At 49.9% G+C, this 10,419-nt stretch overlaps 1 protein-coding gene across 1 annotated transcript in view; it reads left to right on the forward strand.

Annotated features, from left to right (window-relative positions):
• Nucleotides 1-10,419, forward strand: part of Dnah2 (dynein axonemal heavy chain 2) — a 128,432-nt gene that overhangs the window by 85,075 nt on the left and 32,938 nt on the right. The window contains 13 exon segments of the mRNA XM_050162494.1: nucleotides 85-222; nucleotides 316-474; nucleotides 3,840-3,992; nucleotides 4,186-4,277; nucleotides 4,606-4,804; nucleotides 4,998-5,222; nucleotides 5,988-6,092; nucleotides 7,402-7,590; nucleotides 8,483-8,568; nucleotides 8,706-8,836; nucleotides 8,980-9,129; nucleotides 9,573-9,740; nucleotides 9,970-10,130. Of these exon segments, the coding sequence (XP_050018451.1) occupies nucleotides 85-222; nucleotides 316-474; nucleotides 3,840-3,992; nucleotides 4,186-4,277; nucleotides 4,606-4,804; nucleotides 4,998-5,222; nucleotides 5,988-6,092; nucleotides 7,402-7,590; nucleotides 8,483-8,568; nucleotides 8,706-8,836; nucleotides 8,980-9,129; nucleotides 9,573-9,740; nucleotides 9,970-10,130 (1,956 nt within the window).

Raw genomic sequence — 10,419 nt, forward strand, 5'->3', positions numbered from 1 at the left:
TATATATATACTGAATTCTAGGGTGTTTTTATACTCTGGATGTGCTGCAGATGATGAGGTTCTGACCAAAGTCTGTATCTTTAGGTGTCTCTCTTGTTTGAAGTGGAGAACCTGGCTGTGGCCTCTCCAGCCACGGTGTCTCGCTGTGGGATGGTCTACACTGACTATATTGACCTGGGCTGGAAGCCGTATGTTCAGTCATGGCTGGACAAGCGGCCAAAGGTAAAAAGGACCTGGAGGAGAAGTGACTAGGGTGGGCCAGAGCGAGTAAACAGCAGTGGACAAAGCAGAGCGTCTCTTCCTGCTCACGCCCAGGTGGAAGTGGAGCCCCTTCAGCGCATGTTTGAAAAGTTCATCAACAAGATTCTGAACTTCAAAAAGGATAACTGCAATGAGCTCGTGCCGGTCCCCGAGTACAGCGGCATCATCTCCCTGTGTAAGCTCTACTCTGTCCTGGCCACGCCAGAGAACGGGGTAAGGAGAGCAGCTGGTCCAGGGCAGGGCAGGGCGGGGTGGGGCGGGGCAGGGGCTGCTGCTCCACCTGGACACTTTCCATTTGAACAGGATTTGAACCGGGAACTTAAGGAGAGGCTTCAGCCTGACCGAGGGGTGGGGAGGTGTGTGTGTGTGTGTGTGTGTGTGTGTGTGTGTGTGTGAACGTGAATGAATGAATAGATACACATGCTTGAACATTTACTAAGCTGAAAGTCCAGACTAGGAATTGGGAAATAAATGTCACAACTAGTAGAAAACCCAGTGGCAGAGGCCTGCCTCACATTCACAGGACGGAAGGGAAAGGAAGGGGAAACGATGCGATGCGAGACGAGCTCGGGAGGGGCTCTGCCTATAGTTCCTACTCATACTCCACTCCTTGGCTTTTTTTGCACTTTGAAAACACGGCTAATATTCCTTGGTATACCATTTCTGATGAGAAGTTCTAGAAAATTCCAGGTGAATTGATAGTTCAGAAAAATTTTGTTCCATTTAGAGTTGGGGAGGAAAAGCTAAAAACAAATTGTTGTTGTTGAGATTAAATTGTTGCTTTAGAAATACTTTGCATTATTTTTCATGATGTTACCAGGTAACAAAACTATGATTATATAATGAGCAGCTGTTAAGATCCCCGACACTGTTGAGTTATTCGTCATGGCCAGGAATAGTGGCACACACCTGGAATCACAGACTTATGAAGCCCAAGTAGGAAGATCAGGATTCTAGGCCAGCCTGGTTTGTAAGTTGAGTTCAAGGACAGCTTGCACTACACAGTGAGACCCTGCCTCAAAACAAAAGAACAAAAACCACTTAAGAAAGAAAAATGAGTCAGGTGTACTGGGACATGCCTTTAATCTCAGCACTCAGAAGGCAGAAGCAAGTGGAACTCTGTGAGGTCAAGGCTAGCCTGGTCTACATTGTGAATTCCAGGATACCTGGTCTATGTAGAGAGACCCTGTCTCAAAAAAGAAGGAAAGAAAAAAAAGAAAGAGGAAAGGAAAAGAAAGAAAGAGAAAGGTGTGGCTTGCAGTACCGTGGTTAAACTTACCCACGGCCTGAGTAGCATGCTCTGCTAAGTCCTATCGCGTGTCTCTTCCAACATGTCTACAAAAGTTTTATCCCTGCCTTCTCATCACACATGGATGGTGGACGGGGCCTGGCTGACTGCTGCGGGCTCCTGGGGAAGGGATAAGGCCTCTGACTGCAGAGTCCCTGGCTCATCTAACAGGCCAGAGATCCTCAGCCGCCTTTCCTGTCTATATTTTGATGATTGAGCATTGTTACAAAGCCAAGTCTATCATTCCACATTGGACAGAATCCTATAATCCTGTCTCTGTATTGTATTCTCTGTGCAGTCCTGGCGAGCCTCAGACTAATGACAAGCCTCTGCCTCTCAGCCCTGGGATTATAAGCGTGTGCAGATTTATCTGCAGTCCCAAGCATCACTGTCCAGAATCTGTTACCAAGAGCTCCTCAGCTCTGGCCGTGGCTGCGCCTCTGCGATATGTCAGAGATGGCGGGAAGATGCTGAGTTAGCAGGCTGTTTCCCACACACAGAGTCAGGCAGCCCTCTGGGCTCCATGCCTACTTTGAGAACAACAGCATCTGTCATGGACCCCTCAGGCAGGGAAGGGAGACCATGGGCTCTAAGTAGGATGTGTTCACTATTGAGCTGGAATGATTTGAACTTAATTTTGTTTTGAGACAGGGTCTCACTATGTCGTGCTGGCAGCTTGGATCCTTCTGACAAAGGTGCATGCCACCATGCCTGACTAAGCTTAGTATTATTGTATTTGGCATGTACATATTAATGAGAATGTGTGTGCATGTGCGCATGTGCACGTGGAGACAGAAGTCCACAGCAGGTGTCTTCATCTTCCCTTGTCACTCTTCCTCTTATTTTTGTTTTCTGCGGCAAGATCTCTCACTGAACCTGGAGCTTCCTGATTTGGCTAGACTGGCCAGCCAGCAAGCCCCAGGGGATCCTCCTGACTCCGCCTCCCCAGTGTGTTGATTGTCAAAGCGAGCAGTTGCACCTGTATAATTTTTGTTTGTTTGTTTGGTTGGTTGGTTTTGATTTTTCGAGACAGGGTTTCTCTGTGTAACAGCCCTGGCTGTCCTGGAACTCACTCTGTAGACCAGGTTGGTCTCAAATTCACAGAGATCCACCTGCTTCTGCCTCCCGAGTGCTGGGATTAAAGGCATGGGCCACCATCACCCGGCTCCAAGACTAAATTTTAATTTTGTAAGTCATCATTGAGTTTAGTTTCTTTTTAAAAGTTAGATATTTCTTTCCCTTTTTAAAGACAGGATCTCTGTGCTAGGATCGCAGACCTGAGCCATCACAGCAGGCTTTTCAAGCCCTGTCTGTTCATCTTCCCCTTCCTAATTTGTTTTCTTTTCCAGTCACAGAAGTAACTACTGAAGTACGTTTGTATCATTTTAGGTGCACTAAAGGTGCTCAAAGCCAGTGACGCAAAGCCTCCTGGGTTTACTCAGGGAATTGCAGGCCTGGGCTGTGCAGGGAGACCTTGTCCCAAAATCAAAGAAACAAAACAAGACAAAACAAAACAAAACAAAAACAAACCCAAAACCAAAAAACAAACACCTTATCAAACAAACAAAAACTCTTATTGACATAAGGCCCCACATATATCTATAGATGTTGTCCTGTTCCGGAAATAGACTATGGTGTGGTGTGATCACAGCTTTTAGGAGTCAGACACAGATGAGCCCCGTAAATGTGAGACCAGCCTGTTCTACATAGCAAGTACCAGGACAGCCGGGGCTCAGAAACAAAATAAATGAACAAAAACCAAGAAATGAATGTTGATACATGCAACATGCTTGTCAAAGCGAAAGTGTGACGTTGAGTACTGCGATGTGCAGGTGCACATCCACGTTAATCCCTGCGTTTTACTTCCCCTTCCTCTACGGGTAGATGTTTAGGTCATTTCCAATTACAAACAGGTCACCACAGGCTTGTCTCCTTGAACACCCAGCTGAACACTGTGAGTGCTCCTCCAGGGCGGGCCTGGGGTGGCCAGATGACAGTTGTGCTCTTAAGACTTAGCCTAGAGGTGGCTCTGAGCAAAGGCAGTGCTGAAAGGAGTCGCTGGTTTATCTCAAATCCGTGAGTAGGTTGTAGATGAACAGGGCTCTGGAAAACAGTCACGTGTTCCCACACAGACCCAGGAGAGAAGGTAGGGTTTCTGCCTTCGTGGTCATCTGCTAGACTAGATCCTTCCGTCTCCTATAGGTGCTGCTTCTGTATCTTGAGGAATGAAGATTGTTTTAAGGCAAGTTCAGCACGCTGGGCTCCTGAGCCTCTTCTCTTCTCTGCCCAGGTGAACCCAGCCGACACTGATAACTATGCCTTAATGGTGGAGATGAAGTTTGTGTTCAGCATGATCTGGTCTGTGTGTGCCTCTGTGGATGAGGATGGACGCAAGAAGATTGACAGTTACCTTCGGGAAATCGAGGGCTCTTTCCCCAATAAGGTCAGGGCTCTTAAAGCTAGCCGCTCCGTATGTCCTATGTTTCCGGGACTTGCAAGGCATCTGTGGCCTTCAGACTCTGCCTGGCTTCCCACTTTGCTGCCACTCTCGTCTTCCCCCGTCAGTCTGCGAGCCCTGCCTCTGCCTGGTGAGAGCTGAAGGAAGTCTGGTAGCATGGCTCTCCTCCTTTCCTTAGGACACAGTGTATGAATACTTCGTGAACCCCAAGATGCGAACTTGGACGTCATTTGAGGAGAAGCTCCCTAAGAGTTGGCGTTATCCTCCAAAGTGAGAGCAGAGCCTGGGGTTTGTGTAGGGCTTGGTCCTGCAGTCGGTGGCAGATACGTCAAGGGTGATGGGGCCAGAAGCCAGGGTGACCTGCGAAAGGAGAAAGCCAACTCCAGGGAAGAGATGACTAGGTTTAGGAAGTAAGGTCTAGGGGACTCGGGACAGGGCCTTCAAGGAGAATGCCACACCTCCAGGACCTAGAGGGCAGGTCGGGTGGTTAGACCATGGTGGCACCGGAAGAAGGTAAATGCTAAGAGGAAGAAGGAAGTGAGAGCTAAATGGGGCAGCCAAATGGTCCGAAGACAGCCGCCATTCCTTTCTTCCCTAGCGCGCCTTTCTATAAGATCATGGTACCTACTGTTGATACCGTCCGATACAACTATCTAGTCAGCACCTTGGTGGCCAACCAGAATCCCGTCTTACTGGTGGGCCCTGTAGGAACTGGAAAGACCTCCATAGCCCAGAGTGTTCTGCAGTCCTTGCCCTCCAGCCAGTGGTCAGTGCTCATTGTCAACATGTCTGCACAGGTATGTCGGGGGGCTTGGACTGCTAGCTCCTCGCCATTGGCTCTCTCCTGGAACTCAGGTGCTCAGCTGACCGGCCTTCATGGTCCCTTGTTTCTCTGGGGACCCTTACGTCTGCTCTGTGTCTTCCATCAGACTACATCATGGTCCCTTGTTTGCCTGGGGACCCTCACATCTGCTCTGTGTCTCCCACCAGACTACATCGAACAACGTGCAGAGCATCATTGAGAGCAGAGTAGAGAAGCGAACCAAGGGTGTGTAAGTGCCATTCGGGGGCAAAAGCATGATCACCTTTATGGATGACCTAAACATGCCTGCTAAGGACATGTTTGGGTCCCAGCCACCCCTGGAGCTGATTCGCCTCTGGATTGACTATGGCTTCTGGTATGATCGTCTGAAGCAGAGCATCAAGCACATTCGTGTAAGCACCTGAGACTGTTCTCTCCTGTGCTAGGTGGGCCCAGTCCCTGCTCCCCTGGGCCCTAGGGCTCCTCCCTACGAAGGAATGCACTGTCCCTTCCCTAAGTTGTGGACCCCCATTGTAACTCTCCTCACTGAGTCTGTCCCCCACTTGGTGACCTGAGAGGCTTGTTCTCCATGTCTCCTGGCCTCCAGGCCTCCTCTGCTCACCCACATGTCAGCAAAGTCCTCAGAGCCAGGTCTTAACGCCATATTCACAGACTCTCCTTTTTCCCATGCTTGCCATAACCCCCACCCACAGCCCAGACATCTCCCTCTGTCCTTGCTCTCCTCTCACGGGATTATGACTCTCTTACTGGACTTTCTCTCTTCTTCTTTTCCTTTCTTTTCTTAAAGACAGGGTCTTTCTATGTTGTATTTCTGGCTGTCCTGGAACTCACTCTGTAGATCAGGCTGGTCTCTTGAACTCACAGAGATTCTCCTGGCTCTGCCTCTGAGTTCAGGGATTTAAGACATGTGCCACTGTGCCCAGTCAGCATAATGTTTTAATATATGCAATATTAATTGTGTAAATTAATGTAAATGTGATATAGATGTATATGATCTGATATAGATCAGATCAGGGTGACTGAAGCATCTAGCACCTCGGACACGGACTGTTTCTGTTAGAAACATTCATGGTCCTCTGGCCTCGCTGTCATGAAACACCACTACTGTTTCTGTCTCTCTTCATCCTGTGTCCCCCATCTTTGTCTCTGATCTCTAGGACATGTTCCTGATGGCTGCCATGGGCCCCCCAGGGGGTGGACGGACCGTTATCTCCCCGAGGCTGCAGAGTCGATTCAACATCATCAACATGACCTTCCCCACTGTGAGGCCATGGGGGGTGGATGGGGAGGTGGGGACGGGGACTGTACCTGGCAAAACCATCCCAGGCCCATGGAATGAGGGAGCAGAGCAGAGTTGCTTTCAGGGAGCTGTGGACAAGCAGAGGTGGGGCCCTGTGTGGAAGCCTTGGCCTCTGAGCCAGGACAGCTGCAGGGTTTTCAAGTGTGGCCTGCTGGCTCTGGAATGTGGAGCTTGTGGTCTCCGTGGACAGAGACTGACTGCCTGGGGTGGAAGCAAACTCAGGAAGGTGGATCTTATAAAGCCAACAGCCAAAGCAGTGCTAGGGTTAGGGAGAGGTGAATGAAGTTTAAGGGGACTGAAAGCCAAGGCCAAATAAAACGCAACAGGAGAAATATTCTTTTCTTCGTTTTTGAGACGAGGTTGCACTAAATATAGGCTGAGGTGGCTTTAAAACTCAACCCTTTCTACCTCAGCCTCCCAAACACCACGTTTCTAGGCATGTATCGCTACACCTGGCTCTTTTTTTTTTTCTTTATCGAGACAGGGTTTCTCTGTGGTTTTGGAGCCTGTCCGGGAACTAGCTCTTGTAGACCGGGCTGGTCTCGAACTCACAGAGACCCACCTGCCTCTGCCTGGCTTACACCTGGCTCTTAATTAAATATTTTCTTCAAATTAAAATTAAGTCAAAACCAGGTGGTAGTGGCGCACACTTTTAATCCCAGCACTAGGGAGGCAGAGGCAAGCGGATCTCTATGAGTTCGAGGCCAGCCTGGTCTACAGAGCAAGTTCTGGGACTGACTCCAAAGCTACAGGAAAACCCTGTCTCAAAAAACTAAAACAAAAATTAATTAATTAATTAATTAGATTAAATAAAATTAAGTCAAGTAGGTAAAGGCACCTGCCACCAAGCCTTACAGCCTGAGCCCCATCCCTGGGGCCTGCGTGGTGGGAGGAGAGAGCCATCTCGCACAGATTGGCCAATAATCTCCACACGTGTGCTGAGGCAGGCATGCACATGCCCACATACAGATACATAAAATTAACTTTAAAAAAAAAAGCAATGTTAAAAGTTCTCCATGAACAAGATACCAAAATTCCACATGTAAGATCCATCCAGTGTGCTACTGAGCCACAGTGAAGCCCGGGATGAAAGAGCCAATGGCACCGGCCCATCTCTAGTTAGAATGTTTGTTTATTATGGATATTTTTCATAAAAAATATTTCTCAGTGGTGTTTTTGTTTGATTGATTAATGCTCCTTCAGTTCTGCCATGAGAGAGCCCTGGCTGCGGGCCCAGAGCCCTGGAAAGTGAGTCTGAGGTCTCTTTCCAGGAATCGCAGATCATCCGCATATTTGGCACCATGATCAACCAGAAGCTTCAGGACTTTGAAGAGGAGGTAAAGCCCATCGGGAACGTGGTGACAGAGGCCACTTTGGACGTGTACAACACGGTGGTGCAGCGCTTCCTGCCCACACCCGCTAAGATCCACTACCTCTTCAACCTCCGGGACATCTCCAAGGTCAGCATTGCTCTGACCTCTGCACTTTGACCTTGTGCAGCCTCTGCAGCCCTTGCTGCTTCTTCTTCCTCTTCCTCGGTTTGTTTGTTTTGTTTGATTTTTGAGACAAGGTTTCTCTGTGTAGCCCTGGCTATCCTGGAACTCTGATGTAGACCAGGCTGGCCTAGAATTCACAGAGATCCATCTGCCTCTGCCTCTGAATGCTGGGATTAAAGGTATACGCCACCACGTTCAGTGTACTTTTCATTTTTGCAGAGGCCGAGTTTGTTCCCAGCACCTGTATTGAGTGACTCATAACCACCAGTAACTCCAGCTCTGGGGAGCTCAATGCCTTTTTTTCTGCCTGCTGTGGGCTCCTGTACATATGTGACACAGATATACATACATACACATAATTTTTTTAAGGTTTATTATTATGCATACCATGTTCTGTCTACCTGTATGTTTACACACCAGAAGAGGGCACCAGATCACATTATAGGTGGTTGTGAGCCACCATGTGGGTGCTGGGAATTGAACTCAGAATCTCTGGAAGAGCAGCCAGTGCTCTCAACCTCTGATCCGTATCTCCAGCCCCACATAATTAATTTTCAATCTTTAAAAAATAGAAATAGAGCCGGGCGATGGTGGCGCACACCTTTAATCCCAGCACTCGGGAGGCAGAGGCAGGTGGATCTCTGAGTTCGAGACCAGCCTGGTCTACAGAGCTAGTTCCAGGACAGGCTCCAAAGCCACAGAGAAACCCTGTCTCGAAAAACCAAATAAATAAATAAATATAAAAAATAGAAATAGAATTCCACAGCAAAGCACGCGCCGGTCACCCCTCTCCTGGGATGGCGCACAGCCATGCTTTCTGCTCCCCTTTTACCCAGTCACTGCTCCAACTTTCCAGGTTTTCCAGGGCATGCTTAGAGCCAACAAGGACTTCCATGATACCAAGTCCAGCATCACCAGACTCTGGATCCATGAGTGTTTCAGGTGATGTGTCCTTGTGCCCTGGTCAGATGCACTTCCTGCTGCCTGTCAACCCCCGCCTTCACCTCTGGCTGATTTTCCCTTCCCCAGGGCTGTTCTCCTCTTTAGCCCTAAGTCCCTCCCCAACTACTTCCCAACAGAGTCTTCTCGGACAGACTGGTTGATGCCACGGACATGGAAGCCTTCGTGGGGATATTGAGTGACAAACTCGGCACCTTCTTTGACCTCACGTTTCATAATCTCTGCCCCAACAAACGTTCTCCTATCTTTGGTGAGCCAGGAGCTGGGACTGCTTTGGGTCTTAGGAGGTTGGGGTTAGGAGGCCAGGGCATGGATTCCCAATGCCAATGGCCCTAAGGGACCTCTGGGAGGACCAGGCGTTGGGGACGCTGATGCCTTTCTCCCATGGCCTAGGGGACTTCTTGAAGGAGCCCAAGGTCTATGAAGACCTGGTAGATCTGACAGTCTTGAAAACAGCCATGGAAACGGCCCTAAACGAGTACAATCTTTCCCCCTCTGTGGTGCCAATGCAGCTGGTGCTCTTCCGAGAGGCCATCGAACACAGTGAGTGCTGGCTACTCCGAGCCCTTCCCACCTCCCACCCTGCAAAGGGCACTCCCAAGTCAAGCTCTAGAGTCGTTTTCCTTTCTAGTCCAACATGTCCTTGTGCCAGTGAAGTCTGTTTATTTGCTCAGTTTTGTTTTTGAGACAGGGTCTTTCTGCGTAGCCCTAGCTGGCTTGGAAATTGGTATCTAGAGTAAGCTGGTCTCAGCTTGTGACCCTCTTGTCTACATCCCCCTGGTAGTATGCTACCACACCTATCACAAGGGTGTTTAGTGGGCCAGGTGAGGGCTAATGCTGAATCACCACTAGAGCCTTGGGCACCAACCTCTTCCCTCTTACTTGACTCCTCTGCTTCAGCCTCAGAGGTTTTGGGTCCCCAACCTAGGGCCTGGCAGTTGGTTGGGATTGCTCACCCAGTGCATTGCCCCTACCCCACTCCCCAGTCACGCGGATCGTGCGGGTAATTGGACAACCTCGAGGCAACATGCTCTTGGTGGGGATTGGGGGCAGTGGACGGCAGAGTCTGGCCCGCCTGGCATCTTCCATCTGCGAGTACAACACGTTCCAGATCGAGGTCACCAAACACTATCGCAAACAGGAGTTCCGAGATGGTATGCCTGGGTTCCTGAACTGGAAGAAGGTAGAGGTTTTAGGATGGAGGAAAGCTGCCTGAGTGTCTGCCATGCCAGGGGGTGAGATGCCCCTGGCCACTGTGTACCTGGCATAGGTGGCATGGGTCCTGTGGGTGCTTATGGGCTAAGGGAGGGTCCTGAAGCGCAGAGGAAGAGGATGATGAGTCTGAAGGAAGTCTTTGCCTTTGTCTTTCTCTGGTTTGGCCAGATATCAAGCGTCTGTATCGCCAGGCAGGGGTAGAGCTCAAGACCACGTCCTTCCTTTTCGTGGACACCCAAATCGCGGATGAATCCTTCCTAGAAGACATCAACAACATCCTTAGCTCAGGCGAAGTCCCCAATCTCTACAAATCTGACGAATTTGAAGAGGTACAGTTCCTTCAATACTAAGTTGGTTCTTTGGCTTTTCTAACAATCTTCAAAACCCACAGATTCCACGTTTGTTTCTGTACCGTCCCCAGCCATCAGCCATCAGATCAGGCCCTGTAAGGCTGAAGGGTCACCTCTCACCATCACACCCCCCACACACTCTCCGCCCCCCCCCCCCCCTGTAAGGCTGAAGGGTCACCTCTCACCATCACACCCCCCACACACTCTCCGCCCCCCCCCCCCCCCCCCCCCCCCCCCCCCCCCCCCCCCCCCCCCCCCCCCCCCCCCC

Source organism: Alexandromys fortis, unplaced genomic scaffold (genome assembly GCF_014885135.2).
Source record: "Alexandromys fortis isolate MF-2015 unplaced genomic scaffold, M_Fortis_MF-2015_v1.1 scaffold_84, whole genome shotgun sequence".
NCBI classification, from domain to species: Eukaryota; Metazoa; Chordata; class Mammalia; order Rodentia; family Cricetidae; genus Alexandromys; species Alexandromys fortis.